The sequence below is a fragment of the Mustelus asterias genome, chromosome 18 (genome assembly GCF_964213995.1).
Source record: "Mustelus asterias chromosome 18, sMusAst1.hap1.1, whole genome shotgun sequence".
In the NCBI taxonomy this organism is placed as follows: Eukaryota; Metazoa; Chordata; class Chondrichthyes; order Carcharhiniformes; family Triakidae; genus Mustelus; species Mustelus asterias.
The window spans coordinates 78,871,387-78,893,273 of NC_135818.1; the positions used below are offsets into that span (position 1 = coordinate 78,871,387).

General features: G+C 47.1%; 1 protein-coding gene across 1 annotated transcript in view; it reads left to right on the top strand.

Annotated features, from left to right (window-relative positions):
* Nucleotides 1-13,116, top strand: part of syndig1l (synapse differentiation inducing 1-like) — a 102,613-nt gene extending 89,497 nt beyond the window's left edge. The window contains exon 3 of the mRNA XM_078233212.1: nt 12,810-13,116. Within this exon, the coding sequence (XP_078089338.1) occupies nt 12,810-12,968 (159 nt within the window). The 3' untranslated portion in view covers nt 12,969-13,116. The remainder of the gene's footprint in view (nt 1-12,809) is intronic.
* Nucleotides 13,117-21,887: the final 8,771 nt, after the last annotated feature.

The window sequence follows — 21,887 nt, forward strand, 5'->3', positions numbered from 1 at the left end:
AGGCAGGATTTATGAACATCTGGAGAGGAATAGTATGATCAGAAGTAGCCAGCACGGCTTTGTCCAAGGCAGATCATGCCGTACGAGCCTAATTGAATTTTTTGAAGATGTAACTAGACAAATAGACGAGGGAAGAGTGGTAGATGTAGTTTATATGGATTTCAGCAAGGCGTTTGATAAGGTGCCCCATGCAAGGCTTATTGAGAAAGTGAAGGGGCATGGGATACAAGGGGACATTGCCTTGTGGATTCAGAACTGGCTTGCCCACAGAAGGCAAAGAGTGGTTGTAGATGGGTCCTTTTCAGCATGGAGGTCGGTCACCAGTGGAGTGCCCCAGGGATCTGTTCTGGGACCCTTGCTCTTTGTGATTTTTATAAATAAGCTGGATGAGGAAGTGGAAGGATGGGTTGGCAAGTTTGCTGATGACACAAAGGTTGGTGGTGTTGTGGATAGTGTAGAGGGATGTCAGCAGTTGCAACGAGACATAGACAAGATGCAAGACTGGGCGGAGAAGTGGCAGATGGACTTCAACCCAGATAAGTGTGTGGTGGTTCAGTTTGGCAGGTCGAATAGGATGAAAGAATATAATATTAAGGGTAAGACGCTTGGCAGTGTGGAAGATCAGAAGGATCTTGGGGTCCGGGTTCATAGGATGCTCAAGGCAGCGTCGCAGGTAGAGGCTGTGGTTAAGAAGGCATATGGAATACTGGCCTTCATCAATAGAGGGATTGAGTTTAGAAATCGGGAGATTATGCTGCAGCTGTATAGGACCCTGGTCAGACCCCACCTGGAGTACTGTGCCCAGTTCTGGTCGCCTCATTACAGAAAGGATGTGGAAGCCATAGAAAGGGTGCAGAGGAGATTTACAAGGATGTTGCCTGGATTAGGTGGCATGCCTTATGAGGATAGGTTGAGAGAGCTAGGTCTTTTCTCCTTGGAGAAGCGAAGGATGAGAGGTGACCTGATAGAGGTGTATAAGATATTGAGAAGTATTGATAGAGTGGATTCTCAGAGGCTTTTACCCAGGGCTGAAATGGTTGCCACAAGAGGTCACAGGTTTAGGTGCTGGGGAGTAGGTACAGAGGAGATGTTAGGGGTAAGTTTTTCACTCAGAGGGTGGTGGGTGCGTGGAATTGGCTGCCGGTAGTGGTGGTGGAGGTAGATTCGATAGGGTCTTTTAAGAGACTTTTGGATAAGTTCATGGAAGTTAGTAAGATAGAGGGTTATAGGTAAACCTAGTAGGTCAGGACATGTTCGGCGCAACTTGTGGGCCGAAGGGCCTGTTTGTGCTGTAGCTTTTCTATGTTCTATGTTCTATTTCCAGTCCTTATGACCTTTCTACAGAACTGAAATGGGATAGAAATTGGTGCTAAGGAGAGATTGATACAGATGTCATGGATACAAGGCAAAGGGGCTGTTAATGGTAGCATTAAGGACTGAAGAATGTTACTAGTGGCTAAGGTAGGATAGCAGAGAATGTGTTAATAGGAAAACAGAGGTCAGTGCTCAGTGGGAACAAAACTCAGCAACAAGGGGCAGTGGCCATGTTTGGGTGGGAGGGAGGTCGTGGGGGAACAGGGAGGCTGGATAATGCTGGGACAAGCCAGGGAAACGGAATACAGAAAACAAAAGGGGTGAGAAGTCAAGATGGAGGGGAAAGTTCACGGTCTGAATCTTGTTGAACTCAGCATAGAGTCCAGAAAGCTGTAAGGTCCTGATCGGAAGATGAGGTGTTGCTCTTTCATCTGCGTTGGACTTCACTGGGGCACTGCAGTCGGCTGAGCATAGACAGGTGAAATGAAGCAAGATGCTGAATTGAAGTGGCAAGTGACCAGAGGATTGGGGTCATGCTTGTGGACGGAGTGAAGGAGTTCCACAAAGTGCCCATCCAGTCTGCGGTTTTTTTAATTTGATTTGATTTGATTTATTATTGTCACATGTATTAGTATACAGTGAAAAGTATTGTTTCTTGCGTGCTACCCAGACAAAGCATACCGTTCATAGAGAAGGAAATGAGAGAGTGCAGAATGTAGTGTTACAGTCATAGCTAGGGTATAGCGAAAGATCAACTTAATGCAAGGTAAGTCCATTCAAAAGTCTGACAGCAGCAGGGAAGGAGCTGCAGTGTAGAGGGGACTGGAAATCTGTAATAAATCTTCGGAAGCAGAAGTCCCTTCACCAAAATCCCTTTACTTACAATTCCAACAACAGTACACCGAATGCCAACAGTCAGCAGTCTACCTTCCGGAGTGCCAGAGGAACTGACACTCCCGGTTAAATACAAGGAAAACGCTGGATAAAAGCAAATTACTGCGGATGCTGGAATCTGAATCCAAAAGAGAAAATGCTGGAAAATCTCAGCAGGTCTGGCAGCATCTGTAAGGAGAGAAAAGCTGAGCTTTGAAAAAGGGTAATCTGGACTCGAAACGTCAGCTCTTTTCTCTCCTTAGAGATGTAAGTATTGTGCACAGTTTTGGTCCCCTTATTTGAGGAAAGATGTGGTGGAATTGGAGGCAGTTCAGAGGAGGCTCACTGGATTGATTCCGGAGATGAGGGGTTTGTCGTATGAAGAGAGATTGAGCAGTTCAGGCCGACACTCTCTGGAATTTAGAAGAACGAGGGGAGATCAAATTGAGGTATACAAGATGTTAAAAGGTATGGATAAAGTAGACGTGGAGCGGATGCTTCCTCTTGTGGGGCATTCTAGGACAAGACGTCATAGTCTTAGGATAAGGGGTAGCAAATTTAAAACAGAGTTGAGGAGAAACACTTCTCCCAAACCGTTGTGAATCTGTAGAATTCGCTACCCCAAAGTGCGGTGGATGCTGGGACAGAGAGTAAATTTAAGGAGGAGTTAGACAGATTTTTAATTGGTAATGGGGTTGAAGGGTTATGGGGAGAAGGCAGGAAAATGGGGATGAGGAGCATATCAGCCATGATCAAATGGCAGAGTGGACTCGATGGGCTGAATGGCCTAATTCTGCTCCTTTACCTTATGAACTTATGAAGTCCCTAACAACACCATGAACAGCCCCTTTTTGTCTTATGTCCATGACACGTTTGTCAATCTCTCCAAAGTAGATCCCATGGATTTCTCAACAACAAACCCAAATGCTTGTCACACGATGAGCCAGTTAGTCTCACTGTAACTCTGACTTTCTCGTGAAAGCTTCCAATCTCCATGTGTGACGAACTCACCTTAGGATTCTCTCAAAATGTCGCTCGCACTCAAATGGCTTCAACCATTTGGATCCACCTCCAGGATTTCAACCTCACCATCTGAGATTCCTGGATCTCCGAGTGCACTCAAACTTCCAAGCACCATTTCAGATCCTCAGCTGTACCTAGCAGAACGCCACTGCTCCAAAGGCCTGCAATAAGGAGTCACTAACCTTCAGCTGCCCTCTCGGATCCTCTCTGCTTCTTTCGAACCCACACTGGTTTAACTCTGTTCCCTGGAGCTCTGTCTTTCGAGCCTATTGCTCTGCTCCTTACTTTTAACTTTATTTAATAAGATCTGTTTCTGACCTCTGTCTTTGTCCCTGCCTGGGATTTTTTACTGGGACCTCTTTCTGTGCCATTCCCTGTTTTTTTTGTTGAACCGCTGCAGTCCATGTGGTGTAGGTACATCCACAGTGCTGTTAACGAGCTAGAACTTTGACACTGCAACAGTGAAGGAACGGTGATATATTTCCAAGTCAGGATGGCGAGCGACTTGGAGGGGGACTTTCAGGTGGTGGTTCCCAGGTATTTGCTGCCTTGTCCTTCTAGATGGTAGTGTTCATGAGTTGGGAATGTGCAACCTAAGGAGCTTTGGTGAGTTCCTGCAGTGCATCTTGTAGATGGTACACACGGCTGCCATTGTGCGTTGGTGGTGGAGGGATTGAATGTATGTGAATGGGGTAGCAATCAAACGGGGCTGCTCTGTCCTGGATGGTGGCACGGACAAGTTGGGCCAAAGGGCCTGTTTCCATGCTGCAAACCTCTATGACTCTATCATACGACCACCTGAAATCACTTTGTTAACAGCTCGTGGAAGTGATAAAACCTTCAATGTAGCAATACGCCCTCCACGCTGCACTAGAATTTCAATGAGAATTATCCACTAAAACACATAACCACTTGATCCAGAGACGGGAGTGGTAGCTACTGAACCGAGGTTCAATATTTTAAAAAGCAAGTGGAACAAATTAAAATTTGCAGTGAATTCTTAACTGAAGGTTGATGAAATAAAGAGGTCGTTTATGCAATTGCCCAGTTCCATAACTATTGCAATTTGATATAACGCTGCTTGGCTCTGTTGGACAGGTAGCAGTGTGAATTAGATTGGGTTCTCAGAGATAGCAGACTGAATATTAATCCTACACGGTCAGGTGATCAATGACACAAGAAGCCAGCTCTCACTGAGAGTCTGTAACGACATCGCAGAGGTTTTGTTCTGAATTGCTGAAACTGGAACATGAATGAATTATTGATCTAGAGCTACTTCAGAGTTTGAGATGTTTCGCAGTCTTTAGCTCTCTTTAGAGAAGAGTGGTGACGAGAAACTAAGGCAGCTGGGAATGCTGGGAACACAATGGGTCAGTCAGCATCTGTTTAGGAGAACGGAAGGTCTTCAGGTGCGAACCCTTTCTCGTCTGAACATCCTGAACCCAAAACGTTCACCATCCAGTTCTCTCCACAGATGCTGACTGATGTACTGCTTTTCATCCAATTAATCTTCAGCGTTTTGATTTGATTTATTATTGTCACATGTATTAACATACAGTGAAAAGTATTGTTTCTTGCGCGCTATACAGATAAAGCATACCGTTCATAGAGAAGGAAACGAGAGAGTGCAGAATGTAATGTTACAGTCATAGCTAGGGTGTAGAGAAAGATCAACTCAATGCGAGGTAAGTCCATTCAAAAGTCTGTCGGCAGCAGGGAAGAAGCTGTTCTTGAGTCGGTCGGTACGTGACCTCAAGACTTTTGTATCTTTTTCCCAACGGAAGAAGGTGGAAGAGAGAATGTCAGGGGTGCGTGGGGTCCTTAATTATGCTGGCTGCTTTTCTGAGGCAGCGGAAAGTGTAGTCAGAGTCAATGGATGGGAGGCTGGTTTGCGTGATGGATTGGGCTACATTCACGGACCTTTTATAGTTCCTTGCGGTCTTGGGCAGAAGCATCTGCATCACTTCACTTTTTAGTCATCGTGATGAGTGCTAGATAGAATAAATAAACCAGCTAATGTTCTTCGATTTGATCGAGTTACATTTCAACCCATCCAAAAGCAGCGAACCTACTACCTGAACAAGGCAGATAAACCCCCTCACTCCCCTCTGTCTATGATTGTAACCTAAAGTACAGCAGAAACTCTTTACCTAAGAAGGTAACTCTAGCACATATACGCCCTTACACTTATTTATAATGATGCCCCTGTCGAAAGCCTCGGGAATGGATATGTTAAACCTGTCAGCTGCCAATGTTCAGGGGTTTCTGTGTTAAGTCCCATCATAAGGTCCTTGTGGCATGGTGGTTAGCACTGCTGCCTCACAGCACCAGGGACCCGGGTGTGATTCCCGGCTCGGGTCACTGTCTGTGTGGAGTTTGCACATTCTCCCCGTGTCTGCGTGGGTTTCCTCCGGATGCTCCGGTTTCCTCCCATAGTCTGAAAGACGTGCTGGTTAAGTGCAATTGGCTGTGCTAAATTCCCCCTCAGTGTACCCGAACAGGCGCTGGAGTGTGGCGACTGGGTGTATTTCACAGTAACTTCATTGCAGTGTTAATGTAAGCCCACTTGTGACAGTGATAAATAATGGTTGTTGAAGCACAGAGTCTTCATCCCAGGTTTCTTTGAAGCTCTCAGGCGGTGTCCTACAACAATCACAATATTCTGAGATCTATCCTCAATGGATCTATTGGCTGCATGAAGAAAGCTCATCCTCTCATTTTCTTTTTGTCAATCATTTGTATTGGTGAGAAAAGCATTTCTGAGCTTTGATTTGAAGAGTCAAAATTGTTCAGTTGAGTCCAGAACTTGGTTCCAACATATGATCCGGGGGAAAGGGTGAAACACATCCATCCCTTACAGGTTACTGCTCTTACTGCAAGAAATCCTCTGACTCAGCAAGCTCGATCAAAGGACATCAAACTGTTTGCCTGGGTATTTACTACACTCATAGTCTGAAACTTAGTCATCTCAGCTATGCTGTGTGGGGGTCATAGAATCATAGAATTCCGACAGTACACAAGGAGGCCATTTGGTCCATCGAGTCTGTACTGATCACAATCCCATCCAGATCCTATCCCCGTAACCTTCATTTACCCTGCTAATCCCCCTGACACTAAGGGGCAATTTATCATGGCCAATCAACCTAATAACAGTAAGAAGTCTCACAACACCAGGTTAAAGTCCAACAGGTTTATTTGGTAGCACAAGCCACTAGCTTTCGGAGCGCTGCCCCTTCATCAGGTGAGTGGGAGTTCTGTTCACAAACAGGGCATATAAAGACACAAACTCAATTTACAAAATAATGATTGGAATGCAAGTCTTAAACCTAACCCACACATTTTTGGAGTGTGGGAGGAAACCGGAGCACCCAGAGGAAACCCACGCAGACACGGGGAGAAAGTGCAAACTCCACAAAGACAGCGACCCGAGGCTAGAATTGAACCTGGGTCCCTGGTGCTGTGAGGTAGCAGTGCTAACCACTGTGCCACTGTGCCATTGGTTAGGCACAGTTGGCTGGACAGCCAGATCGTGATGCAGAGCAACGCCAACAGTCCGGCTTCACTTCCCGCATCGGCTGAGCTTATTCATGAAGGCCCTACTTTCTCAACCTTGCCCCTCTCCTGAGGTGTGGCAACCCTCAGGTTAAATCATCACTAGTCAGCTGTCCCCACTCAAAGAAGAGAGAGCAGCCTATGGTCCTCTGGGCCTATGGCGACATCACCGTGACTTGTTGTGCGGTGAGGTACTGGACCATCATCAGAACAGTGGACAATATCTAAAGAAGCATCGAGCTCAGCTGCTACTGCACACTTTCAATGACCCGTTGGCAGTGCCATGAGCAGGCTGCTGAGAATAGGTTGTCCACTTTGCCCCTGAGCTGAGAGGAGGAGAAATTGCTTTTAAAAGCAATGAGGCTGACTGCCCTCCCCTGCGCTATGATTCTAGTCTGGCCAACTCTGACTTTCTGCGTTTAGGTATTTGAGCATATTGTGTGTTTGCATAATCACTGCATCAAATCTCCATGTCAGTATTGAGAAAGAACATTGAATAGACCTCTCAGTCGTCAACTCAGCAGGGCTTTTCCAGTAAGTGCAGAAATGAATTCCATTTGCTCCAGTCCTTATTTCTGTGAACTGAGTAATTATCTGTTTGGGCAGAATGGGTTGAGCCAACTTCAATGTATGATGGAATGTGAAGAGCTGATAGCTCCATTATACACTTCATTGTTGATACACATTGTGACAACTGGTGAGAAAGTCATTAACGATCTCATTCAATTGCACTGTAATGGTCCTAGTTGTTACCGTAACAGCGAAAATAAACCTGCCTAATGTTCATCCATAAAATACTTAGATTCTTCTGAAATTTTGCCATTGTGATTCTATTTTGTTGCCATTTTAATATTGGCAGGAGGTCGTTATGTTGTATTGCCTGTAACCTGGCAATGGTTTATGCCAATGCTATATAAGGAAAGGCAGTTTTAAGTTTAAGCTTATTTATTGTGGGGGCCTGGAATGCGCTGCCAAGTAGGGTGGTGGAGGCAGGCACGCTGACATCGTTTAAGACTTACCTGGATAGTCACATGAGCAGCCTGGGAATGGAGGGATACAAACGATTGGTCTAGTTGGACCAAGGAGCGGCACAGGCTTGGAGGGCCGAAGGGCCTGTTTCCTGTGCTGTACTGTTCTTTGTTCTTTGTTCTTTATTGGCGTCACAAGCAGGCTTACATTAACACTGCAATGAGGTTACTGTGAAAATCCCCTAGTTATTGGATTAATCTCCATGTTATTGGTAGTACCCGCCTTTGTGATTTGTTAATTAAATAAATAATAATGGATGAAAGTTTCCCCAAAAGATGACTAAAAGGGTAAACTTTCCGTCCCACCCGCCGCGCAAGACATTACAGGCAGGACAGAAAGTTTGGCGGATCATTTAAAGGTCAGTTGACCTTGGGATACTCACAACTGTTGGGCAGAATTTTCCCACAAAATAACGAAGTGTCATAATGTCAAGGAAACCATAGCGATCCATTCCAAAGAGCAAAGAAAATTACAGCACAGGAACAGGCCCTTCGGCCCTCCAAGTCTGCACCATGCTGCCCATCTGAACTAAAAACCCCTTACCTTTCCGGGGATCATATCTCTCTATTCCCATCCTATTTATGTATTTGTCCAGACGCCACTTAAAAGTCACTATCATATCTGCTTCCACTACCTCCCTCGGCCCTCCTGGATGCTCCTTACAAACTCTGCCCCATCCACGCCCTTAGCACTAAGTGAATCCTAGTCAATATAGAGGAAGTTAAAATCTCCCACCACAACAACCCTGTTACTTTTATACCTTGCCTAAATCTGCCTACATATCTGTTCTTCTATCTCCCGCTGGCTGTTGGGCGGCCTACAGTAAACCCCCAACGTTGTGACTACACCCTTCCTATTCCTGAGCTCCACGCACATTGCCTCGCTGTGTGAGCTCTCTAAGGTGTCCTCCCACAGTACAGCTGTGATATTCTCCTTAACCAGTAGTGCAACTCCCCCACCCCTTTTACACCTCCTCTATCCCACCTGAAACATCTGTATCCTGGAACGTTAAGCTGCCAATCTTGTCCTTCCCTTAACCAAGTCTCTGTAATAGCAACAACATCATAGTTCCAAGTACTAATCCAAGCTCTAAGGTCATCTGCCTTACCTGTTACACTTCTCACATTGAAACAAATGCACTTCAGTCCACCAGACCCTCTTTGATTGGCAACCACACCCTGCCTGTTCTTTCTCTGAGTCTTACTGGCCCTACTCTCTGGTTCCCCTTCAGTTAATTCACCTTTGCTTTGGTTCCCACCCCCTGTCAAACTAGTTTAAATCCGTACCTGTCTGTCCGGCAATCCCACACTGAGTCCCATGCTTTTTTGGGAGAGTGGTGGGTGGGGTGGGGCCTAAACACGACAGTGAGCCTGGCTGCAAAGTGATCAGGCTCCATTTTGAAAGGGCACCCCAATCTCGCAGTGCACCGGAAGACACGGACATGCCCCCCCCCCATCTCTCCACCAGCAGCATTCCGACCCCCCCCCCCACCACCACCCCCCCCCCCCCCCCCCCCAACCTCACCTCCCCACTCCATGACACGGATCGCCATCATCAGGGCATTGGGACCCTTCCAATGTCTCCACGTTTATCTCCCCCAACATGCCCCCCTTCATGCCCCACCTCTTCACAACCCTTCCTTCACAATGCCCCCTTCATAGACCCTCATCATAGACCCTCGTCATTGCCCCCCCTCATGCCCCACCCCTCCACAAACCCCCCTTCATAGACCCTTGTCATTGCCCCCCATTCATTGCCGCCCCTTCATGACCCACACCTAGGCCCCACCTCCTTGGCACTGCCCCGGCACATTAGCAGAGCCCACTTGTCAGTGCCCAACTGGCACTGCCAGTGTGCCAGGTGAGCATTGCCAGATGGGCACCACTCAGCCAGTTCCCCAACCACCCCGGGGCTTCAATGGCCTCCAAGCCCTCTCCGCATGGCCACCACACCTGGTCTCCGCTTGTGGAGGAGACCAATAGTGATTCTCGTCGAGTTTGTCCAAGGGTCGGAAGATCCCGGGAGTTGGGAGAATCCGGTTTCGAACAAGCTAAGTATATTTGAATGCTCCTAAAAATATGCTAATTGGCCTTGCACCCTTTCTGGAGCAGATCCAGTCCGCGACATTAGAAAGGGACTGGGACGATTGCAAACCATTTGATGCCGGGCGCAAAACCAGTTTTTAGGCTCAGACTCAATATTCCAGGATTGGCGCGGTCCGTGGGGCATGGCAAGGCCGGAATATCACCCCCGTAGTTTCAATCATGAGTCACGTTTGTTGTATTTCATAGAGGCTGGATAAATAGACCTTTGCTGTGATGTGTACAGGCTGTTTAAATAGACCATGCTGTAAAATAGGCTCTGCTGTCAATCCTGTCATAAGTCCCATCCTTCCAGGATCTCATTGGCTGATAGTGTGGAGTCAGCGCTCACACTGTACACACTCCAGTATGTCTACAGTCCATGAGAAACTGCACCCCAGCTGACAAAAGATTCCTTCCTGAGCTGTGGGAGGAGTTATAATGGTGGAGCGGGAGAAGGCATCTTCACCTTCCAATTCCACGGAATTTTCTCAAACGCAAGCGGACCTCCTTGCATGCTCCAAGAGCTCCTACAATGATGATACAGCACAGGGACTGTTAACATGCAGTGACACTGGTGCTGACTGTGGCTGAGAGTGGTTCCACTCGCTTGCAGGCAATGCAGCAATACTGAGGCCACTGAGGATTATGCCATGGAAATGCTCCCTTGAAAATACCTCATGGAAGATCACCTCAACTTCAACAGTTGTCAAACAGACTCTGGTGATGGACTGCTCTATTAGATACTTTTATTTATTTCCTGGCATGTGTTAGTCATCATTTAATTCAGTCTTCCCAATGACACCCTGAAGGAGAGCTCCCCACACCTGTCCAAAACTGCATCTGGGCACGGTGGCACAGTGGTTAGCACTGCTGCCTCACAGTGCCAGGGACCCGGGTTCAATTCCCAGTTTGGGTCACTGTCTGTGCAGAGTCTGCACATTCTCCCCGTGTCTGCGTGGGTTTCCTCCGGGTGCTTCGGTTTCCTCCCACAGTCCAAAAGAATTGCTGGTTAGGGTGCATTGGCCATGCTAAATTCTCCCTCAGTGTACCCGAACAGGCGCCGGAGTGTGGCGATTCAGGGATTTTCACAGTAACATCATTGCAGTGTTAATGTAAGTCTACTTGTGACACTAATAAATAAACTTAAACAAAGTGCAGGTCATTGGGTGCTGTGGGGCAATTTACAGTTTTTCTTATTCAATCGTGGAACATGGGCGTCGCTGGCTGGCCAGCATTTATTGCCCATCCTTAACTGTCCTTGGAGGGCAGTTGAGAGTCAACCACATTGCTGTGGCTCTGGAGTCACATGTAGGCCAGACCGGATAAGGACAGCAGATTTCCTTCCCTGAAGGATATTAATGAACCAGATGGGTTTTTCCAACAATCAACAATGGTTCCATGGTCATCAGTAGATTCTTAATTCCAGATATATTTTATTGAATTCAAATTCCACCATCTGCCGTGGTGGGATTTGAACCCGGGTCCCCAAAGCATTAGCTGAGTTTCTGGATTAATTGTCTAGCGATAATACCACTAGGCCATCGCCTCCCTGTGAAGTTACCCGTCACCCGAACCATATTGGAAAAATAGAACAGTGGCATTGAAAGTGGGGAAAACTTGGCAAACCCTCCCCGCCCGAATACTTAACGGTCAAAGCCTGCCTAACACAACTTTACATTATATCAGCAAACAGCACACCCGTCTGCTTCAGGCAGGAGTCTGAGCAAGTAATAGAGATTGGGGTCCTGCGCTGTTGTTTCTGCAAAGAAAAAAGGCAACCAAAAGTGCACACAAACATGGCGAAGCAGGAACTTTGTTCTTCTGCCTGTTCATCGATGCTCCTCATCCCGTTGAACTGGCATTGGGAATGGTGATGTGGGAAAAACAATTGTTGGCCTCATCGCCCCTATTCTGATGGTTTAACTGAAGAAGGAAGAGTAGAACATGCCAAAGTGGATGGAAAAGAAGGGAGGGACGGCGGGAAACAACTTTGTCCAAAGATGTGCGGGTTAGGTTGATTGGCCATGCTTAATAGACTCTAGTGTCAGGGGTAAAGGTGTGGGGTTACGAGGGTAAGGCTTGAGTGGGATTGTGGTCAGGGCAGACTCATTGAATCATTGAATATTTGCAGTGCAGAAGGAGGCCATTCGGCTTATCACATCTGCACCAACTAAAATTCCACCGAGCTCCTATTCCCGTAAGCCCTCATATTTACCCTGCTCACCCCACCGACACAGGGTTAATTTAACATGGCCAATCCACACATCTTGGGGCTGTGGGAGGAAACCGGAGCACCCGGAGGGAACCCACACGGACACAGGGAGAACGTATTTTTTAAAATGTGCAAACACCACACAGACAGCGAGCCAAGGCTGGAATTGAACCTGGGTCTCTGGCGCTGTGAGGCAGCAAGTGCTAACCACTGTGCTGCCGTGCCAATGTGATGGGCCGAATGGCCTCCTTCTGTACTGTGGGGATTCTATGAAATGTAAATAGCTGGTCTAGGGCCCGAGTGGGTAAGCCAATGATATAAAAATATGTGAGTGGGGGGTGCAGGAGCGAGGGGGGGGGCGGGGGGGGATTGTATCTGTCTTGAACTGGACTAACTCCAAGTCCTTAAATTGGCTGTCAGATAAGAGTAAGTGGGATTTGGAATTGGCAGTGAGGGATGGCAGTAAGTGTGAGAGTGGCAGGTTGAAAGAGCTGTGTTGATGGCACTATGTACTTGGAATGATTGCATGAATGGCAATGTGATGGAACGGTTGTGCCAAGGACAGTGTGAGGTGTCATTAGCCATGTTTGGTTGCAGTTCATCTTTCAAATGTCTATTTTTTTTCCCCGGCTGGCTAACACACAGCCAGCGTGAGTGAGGCTGCGTTCCAATCTTCATGACTGTTTTTTTTTGGTGGTAACAAATGACTTCTTAATTTACAGACGAGCAAAGCTATTGCCAAAGGAGACTATCAGCGTGCGACCTCAGCGTCACGAAGAGCCCTCTTCCTCGCTGCCCTCTCCATCACCATTGGAACGGGAGTCTACGTTGGTGTCATTGTGGCCCTCATTGCTTACCTGTCAAAACCAGGACATGTATAGTGTCGAACTCCAGAAGGCAGAACGTGAAGATCTTGGAATCACCGTCCTGTTTGATTATCCGATTTTATTGCCCTGTTAATTGAGTAAATTGTGTGTATTATTCATTGTCTGGCCATTCTGGATCTGGGGTAAGTGCACGATGCCTGATCGCGAGGAGGTTTAAGATGCTTGCTTCACGCCTCTGCACTGGGAGCTTTGAGTGGTAAGTGTAGCCAAATCCCAAGTCCGTTCAGCGTCTCCACAGTTGGGCGGCCATGTTGAGATGCCCTGGCAGAAGCGGGGCACTTTACTGTGGGAGGGAGGTGGGATGGAGGAAAACCCCCTCACCCCCCCGTTGAGCTGGCATTGGGAATGGTGGTGTAGGAAAAACAATTGTTGGCCTCATCGCCCCTATTCTGACAGTTTAACTGAAGAAAGAAGAGCAGAACATGCCAAAGTGGATGGAAAAGAAGGGAGGGGGGTGGAGGGGGAGGGGGGAGTGGAAACAACTTTGTACAAATGTAAATAACTAGTCTAGGGCCAGAGTGGATAAGCCAATGATATGAAAATAGGCCAGTTGCTGTTGCTAAGCAAACTCTGCCCTGGGTCATTTTCTCTCAGTAAGCCAATTATGCCGTAATTAGCTGTTCAGTGTTAATGTAGCTGTGTCATGAAGGCTACCACTTCGATTATGCTCGGTCCATTATAAACGCTGTGTGAAATAAAGAGGCCTGGGTCCCATTATAAATCAACAATCATGCTGTTTTATTTTGTGAAAGTCAAAAAATCTTCTGAAAATTAAATGTGAATTTTAAGAACAGAAATCTGACTTCATTTCAAACTAATATCACACCCTATTATTAGCCAACATGCCTAACACTCAGACACGACCACACTGGTACAGAACCATGGTGACCTTCCGGGGTCCAACTCATAAGGAATATCTGTTTCGCCATCCATCACACCCTCCCCAACATGAACAACAGCTGGGTTTACCCTGGCAAACATCTCTTATTTACCTCCGAATCGAAATCACACACCAACAAGTCAGAGAGTCGATGGATCCCCTTAAATCAAAGCTTGGAATGTGTGGATTAATGAGTGAGTTGCGTTGTTTAACTGGGTTACTTTGGCTTTACTCCTGACATTTACCGTACACCGACAACAGCGTTATCAAGGCCACCCGATATTGGGCGAAATGTCACCAGATACAAGACTGCACACCTCAGAGAGAGTTAACAAGGACGACACTGTCTGAAGGATGGAATTGGGTTTGCAAGTCACAACTATATTTCACTCTCCCAATCAGCAATTGTGAGCCATTCTACACAATAGGAGCGCTGGGGAATGGTTCATTTAATTATATGGGAGGAATAGAAATGGCGCACTTAGTAAAGAATGAAGAACAAAGTACTTAACGCTTGGTTCGATGAGAAACTTTGCACATTTAATTAAGTGAAAAATGCTGATTAATAAGAATGAGGACACCATGACTTCTGAATTGGCAGCAAAGCACTGATAGGGAACCTAACAAACCACACACTGAGGCAGATACTCAAATCATGAATGTGAAATTGGTCACATCCTGGCAGGTATTGTTAACGACTTGTTCAGAAATGAATAAAAGAAATACTGCAGCCTTTCTGCCTCATCCAGCAAGCAGCAATGAGTTAACAGACCAGTCATGCTGTGTTTTTGGTATGAAACCTGTGTTTCATTATCCTTTCGCACTATATCACAATCTTCCTGCATTGTGCTCCAGCGCATTGTTTCAGCTTGATTGTGTTCCCAAAGTCAAAACTGCACTGAACCTTTTTGGCGCAGAAATTACAACAGGCCATCCAGCAAAACCCATCTGTTTTTTTTTTACATGACAAACAGACTAATCCTAATCCTTTCATCTCACTTCCCTTCAAGACGCTATCTAATCTATTCTTAAATAGTCTCTTCAATCACTAACTGCATGGGACAGTGATGCTGCATCGAGGTTTCGTGTTGGCCAGGACACCAGGAGAGCTCCTCTTTTTGGAGTATCATGTGTGAACTTGTGCACTTTGACAGGAAGAGTAAAAAATCACCATTTCAGTGGGAGAGAGATTGCAGCATCCGGTGTACAGAGGGATCTGGTGTACAGAGGGACCTGGGTGTCCTGGGACATGAATCAGAAAAATACTAGAATCAAGCGATTAGGAAGGCAAATGGAAATGTTGGTGTTTATTGCAAGGGGAATGGAATTGAAATGTAGGGATTTTTAATGCAGTTTTACACATTCTTGCTGAGATCACATCTGGAATATTGCGTACAGCTTTGGTCTCGTTATTTGAAAAATATATATAACTGCTTGAGAAGCGGTTCGGAGAAGGTTCACTCGACTCATTGGTGAATGAGTCTTGGGTGTCTGTGCAGAGTTTGCACATTCTCCCCGTGTCTGCGTCAGGTTCCTCTGGATGCTCAGGTTTCCTCCCACAGTCCAAAGATGTGCTGGTTAGGTGGATTGACCATGCTAAATTGACCCTTAGTGTCCCAAAGATGTGTAAATTAGGGGGATTAGCAGGGTAAATATGTGGAGTTACGGGGATAGGGCCTGGGTAAGATGCTCTGTTGGAGAGTCGGTGCAGACTCAATGGGCCGAATTGTCTCCTTCTGCACTGTCGGGGTTCTATGAATTCTATACAATTGCATTCCTGCAATGAGTGGCTCATGTAGAGGGGTTGAAGAGCTTGAATCTATACCCATCGGAGTTTAGAGGAATGAGAGGTGATATTATGAAAATATATAAGATCCTGAGGGATTTGAGAGGCTGGATACCAAGAGGGTGTTTCACTGGTTGGGGAGATGAGAACCACAGTTTAAGAATAAGGGTTAAGATGGAGATGAGGAGAAATTGTTTTCTCTCAGAGGGTCGCTGGTCTATGGGATTCTCTTCCCCAGACTGCAGTAGAGGCTGGGTCATTGAATTTAGTCAAGGCAGTGTTGACAAGTGTTGGGGGGACAGACAGGAGAGTGAGCTTGAAATCATAGCTGGATTAGCCACGATCTTATTGAATGGAGGAGTAGGCTTGAAGGACAGAACAGCCCATCCTGTTCCCAAGTTCCTGTGTTCCTGTCTGATTAATGCCAGGGGATCTTAAACATTCCCCTGAGCTCCTACAACAGGAGTACAGAAGTTCAGCATAACCTCTTCACTAACTGTTTCAACAACACTTTTTCCCAGGGTGGAAGAGTCAATTATTTGGGGGCATAGGCTTAAGGTGCGAGGGGCAAGGTTCAAAGGAGATGTACGAGGCAAGTTTTTTACCCAGAGGGTGGTGGGTGCCTGGAATTCGCTGCCGGGGGAGGTAGTGGAAGCGGATATGATAGTGACTTTTAAGGGACATCTTGACAAATACATGAATAGGATGGGAATAGAGGGATATGGTCCCCGGAAGGGTAGGGGGTTTTAGTTCAGTCAGGCAGCATGGTCGGTGCAGGCTTGGAGGGCCGGAGGGCCTGTTCCTGTGCTGTAATTTTCTTTGTTCTTTAACGCAGAACTCTGTTTCAGTATTGATCTGGAGAGTGAGCTTTACACCCCGAAGTTCCAAGAAAAAAAGTAAGTTTATTTTTTCGTCACAAGTGAGGCTTACATTAACACTGCAATGAAGTTACTGTGAAATTCCCCAAGTCGCCACACTCCGGCACCTGTTCAGGTCAATGCACCTAACCAGCACGTCTTTCAGACTGTGGGAGGAAACCGGAGCACCCGGAGGAAATCCACGCAGACACGGGGAGAATGTACAAACTCCACATACACAGTGACACAAGCCAGGAATCGAACCCGAGTTCCTGGCACTGGGAGGTAGCAATGCTAACCACTGCCACCGTGTCGCCCACAATTGTCTGCACCCAGCAAAAACCAGGCTACAAACTGACACAACACCATTACCCGAGTGCCAGCTGTGGCTGATTTGCTTAGCACTCCCCTTTCTGAATTTACAAGATTCTGGGTTCAAGTCCCATTCCAGGACCTGAGCACAAACAAATGAACACCAGATGGCGTACTGAGGGAGTGCTGAACTGTCGGAGGTGCTGTTTTTTCAAATGAGGTGTTAAACTGAGACCCTGTCATAAAAGCCTGGCACCATTTTGTCCAAGGGCAGGGGAGTTCTCCCCAGTGTTCTGACCAATATTTATCCCTTAATCAACAAAAAAAAAAGCTTGTGTCATTGTTTGGGTGCACGGTGGCACAGCAGTTAGCACTGCTGCCTCACAGCGCCAGGGATCCAGGTTCGATTCCCGGCTTGGGTCACTGTCTGTGCGGAGTTTGCACATTCTCCCCGTATCTGCGTGGGTTTCCTCTGAGTGCTCCAGTTTCCTCTCGCAGCACGGTGGCACAGTGATTAGTGCTGCTGCCTCACAGCGCCAGGGACCCGAGTTCAATTCCCGGCTTGGGTCACTGTCTGTGCCGAGTCTGTACATTCTCCCCGTGTCTGCGCGCGTTTCCTCCGGGTGTTCCAGTTTCTTCCCACCGTCCAAAAGACGTGCTGGTTTGGCCATGCTAAATTCCCCCTCAGTGTACCCAAACAGGCACCGGAGTGTGGCGGCAAGGAGATTTTCACAGTAACTTCATTGCAGTGTTGATGTAAGCCGACTTGTGACACCAATAAATAAACTCAAACTGGGGGAGCTTGCTGTGCATGAATTGGCTGCTGTGGTTCCAACATTGTGACGCTGACTTGAAAAGTATTTAATTGGCTGCCTCTGTATAAATGCAAGGTTTTCTTTTTGAAGTTTGAATGGTCAAATTCGTTTTGGATTGCATGTTCTCCCCGTGTCTGCTTGGGCTTCCTCTGAGTGCTCCAGTTCTCCATTGATACCAAATGGAACCTGCCCCTTCCCACATGTCAGGCCTGTACTGGGGCAAAGTTACCTCGCTTTAATCTCCCCACCATCCCTGTGGGGTGTCATTATTCTCCACCATCCCTGCTCACAGCCTTTGACTTGGCCTTTGCACAGTCTCGCACCCCAACCCAAACCACCCGGTTTCTCTATTGGCCCAGTGTCGGGTGTCAGAGCATAATTCAACAATCCAAACGCCACGAAGCCACGTAAATCCCCGATGAGAAGGAATGATAGTATTTTTGCACTCAACAGTTGGCTGTTTGCCAAGTGCTTCCTCATTGACTCTAGACTGACGTAAGACACATTTCTCCCAATCCGCCCCCCACCCCCTTGGATCAACATTCCTCAAATCCACCTCTTTGTTTCCTCATCAGCTGTGTATTTGTATGATATCTATGAAACATTGTAACTTGTACACTTATTAAACATTGTCATGTAAATTATAAAATCAACGGTTGTATAATGTGGAGTATTTTGTATATTTTGGGTTCAGAATGGTTCTATTTGTAATTTTCCCGAGAACCGTTTTATTCCGTGCCGTGAGGCAATTATCAATGGGAGTTTTGCGAGTTCGCGGAGGGAAAGCCCAATTAGATTATGGGTAGTCGATTCTGATTGGTCGAGAAGCAATGTTGCCATCCGTGATAAATTCTCAAACTGCTTTTAGTCTGCAAATGATTTTCCTTTTTGTTTCCAAATACGTGAGGGAGAATCTCAGAATACTCCCCAGCTGTGGGTGGGAGTGAGAATTTTATAACTTGGTCAGTAAGCCAGTGAGCTGCGAGATCCCACACAAGGAGGGATAGTGTGCTGGCAGGGAGTGAGCTGAAGAGGCTTCACCGCTGGGATCGGGAAGGCGACCATTTTCCACCCCCATAACATGGCTCGGATTTACCTCTTATTGCAACCCTCACCCATACCTTTGTTACCTCCAGACTCAACTATTCCAATGGACTCCTGGCTGATCCCTCACATCAGACCTGCAGGGTGACACAGTGGATAGCACTGCTGCCTCACAGCGCCAGGGACCCAAGGTTTGATCCCCGGTTTGGGTCCCTGTCTGTGCGAAGTCTGCACGTTCTCCCCGTGTCTGCGTGGGTTTCCTCCGGGTGCTCCGGTTTCCTTCCACAGTCTGAAAGACGTGCTGGTTAGGGTCCATTGGCCGTGCTAAATTCTCCCTCGGTGCACCCTCAGGCGACGGAAGATATTTGTATAATCCATGCGCCACGAAGCTACGTTAATCCCCGATGAGAAGGGATGATAGTATTTTTGCACTCATGCTCAGCAGTTGGCTGTTTGCCAAGTGTTTCCTCATTGAGTCTGGACTTCCCTCTGTCCACCACCTCCTGACCTCACTTTTGTCCTTTAAGACGTGTCCTAAAATCTGCCTCTTTAACCAAGCTTTGGATCATCAGCTTTGACATCCCTTTATGTGGCTCAGTGTCATCATTTGTTTTATAATGTTGCTGCAAAGCACTTTAGAATGTTTCATTCCACTAAAGGTGCTAGCTGAGGCTAAGTTGTTGTTGTTTAGTGGCATGCTCCTACACTGCATATCTGTTAAGGAATGCATGACTGGGGACAGAAACTTGATGACACAGTGGTTAGCACTGCTGCCTCACAGCGCCAGGGACCCGGGTTCGATTCCCGGCCTTGGGTGATTGCCTGTATAGTGTCATAAAATCCTACAGTGCAGAAGGAGGTCATTCGGCCCATCGAATCTGCACCAACTACAATCCCACCCAAGCCCTATCCCCATCACCCCATGCATTTACCCTAGCTAGTCCTCCAGACACTAAGGGGCAATTTAGCATGGCCAATCCATCTAGCCTGCACATCTTTGGACTATGGCAGGAAACCGGAGCACCCGGAGGAAACCCACGCAGACACGGGGAAAAATGTGTAAACTCCACACAGACAGTGACCCAAGCCGGGAATCGAACCTGGGTCCCTGGCGCTGTGAGGCAGCAGTGCTAACCACTGTGCGACCACTGTGCTAACCACTGTACGACCATGCTGCCCCGAGTTTGCATGTTCTCCCCCATGTCTGCAGATGCCCACAGACCAAAGCAATGCAGGTTAGGTGGATTGGGCCATGCTAAATTGCCTCTTAGTGTCCCTTAGTGTAGGTTAGAGGGTTAGCCGTGGCAAATGTGTGGAGTTAGGGGGTTAGGGTCGGGAAAGGGGCCTGGGTAAAGTACTCTGTCAGAGAGAGTTGGTCCAGACTCAATGGACTGAATGGCCTCCTTCTATGATTCTATGAAAGAATAACAGGCCATCACCCTGTCAAAGGTCCGCTGACTTGCAACATTTAATCCTTGGGATATGGGCGTCACTGGTTAGGCCAACATTTATTGCCCAGTAGATGCAGGAAGGATGTTCCGATGGTGGGGGTGTTCAGAACCAGGGGTCACAGTCTGAGGATTCAGGGTAGACCACTTAGGACGGAGATGCGGAGACATTTCTTCACCCAAAGAGTGGTGAGCCTGTGGAATTCATTACCACAGGAAGTAGTTGATGCCAAAACATTGAATGTATTCAAGAGGCGGCTGGATATAGCACTTGGGGCGAATGGGATCAAAGGTTATGGGGAGAAAGCAGGATTAGGCTATTGAGTTGGACGATCAGCCATGATCGTGATGAATGGCGGAGCAGGCTCGAAGGGCCGAATGGCCTCCTCCTGCTCCTATCTGGTATGTTTCTATGTTTCTATCCCTAATTGCTCTTGAGAAGGTTATGGTGAGCTGCCTTCTTGAACTGCCACAGTCCATGTGGTGTAGGTACACCCACAGTGCTGTTGTGGGTGGGGTTCCAGGACAGTGAAGGAATGGGGACATATTCTAAATCAGGAAGGGGAATGGCTTGGAGGGGAGCTTCCAGGTGGTGGTGTTCCCCTCTGTCTACTGCCCTTGTATTTTTAGATGGTAGCGGTTATGGGTTTGGAAGGTGCTGCTAAAAGAGTCTTGGTGAGTTCTTGCAGAAATAGAATAGGCAGCTCGAGAGATTAAAATCAGCCCTGGCAGAGACTGAGGTTTATACTAGTCAGTGGATGGAGGGAGAGGAAGGTACTAACAGGCCCTTACAGATTGGGTCTCTGAGCCATTGGTATCACTTTCTGAAGCCTGGACCCATCTTTCATCTCTCAGAGTCATAGAGGTTTACAGCATGGAAACAGGCCCTTCGACCCAACTTGTCCATGCCGTCCTTTTTTTTTTAAACCCCTAAGCTAATCCCAATTGCCCGCATTTGGCCCATATCCCTCTATACCCATCGTACCCATGTAACTATCTAAATGCTTTTTAAAAGATAAAATTGTACCCACCTCTACTACTACCTCTGGCAGCTTGTTCCAAACACTCACCACCCTGTGTGTGAAAAAATTGCCCCTCTGGACACTTTTGTATCTCTCCCCTCTCACCTTAAACCTATGCCCTCTAGTTTTAGACTCCCCTATCCTTGGGAAAAGATATTGACTATCTACCTTGTCTGTGCCCCTCATTATTTTATAGACCTCTATAAGGTCACCTCTCAGCCTCCTACGCTCCAGAGAAAAAAGTCCCAGTCTATTCAGCCTCTCATAACTCAATCCATCAAGTCCCGGGAGCATCCTAGTAAATCTCTTCTACATTCTTTCTGGTTTAATAATATCCTTTCTATAATAGGGTGACCAGAATTGCACACAGTATTCCAAGTGTGGCCTTACCAATGTCTTGTACAACTTCAACAAGACGTCCCAACTCCACTCCTGTATTCAATGTTCTGACCGATGAAACCAAGCATGTCGAATGCCTTCTTCACCACTCTGTCCACCTGTGACTCCACTTTCAAGGAGCTATGAACATGTACCCCTAGATCTCTTTGTTCTGTAACTCTCCCCAATGCCCTGCCATTAACTGAGTAAGTCCTGCCCTGGTTCAATCTACCAAAATGCATTACCTCGCATTTGTCTAAATTAAACTCCATCTGCCATTTGTCAGCCCACTGGCCCAATTGATCAAAGATCGCGGTGCAATTGGAGATAACCTTCCTCACTGTCCACTATGCCACCAACCTTGGTGTCAT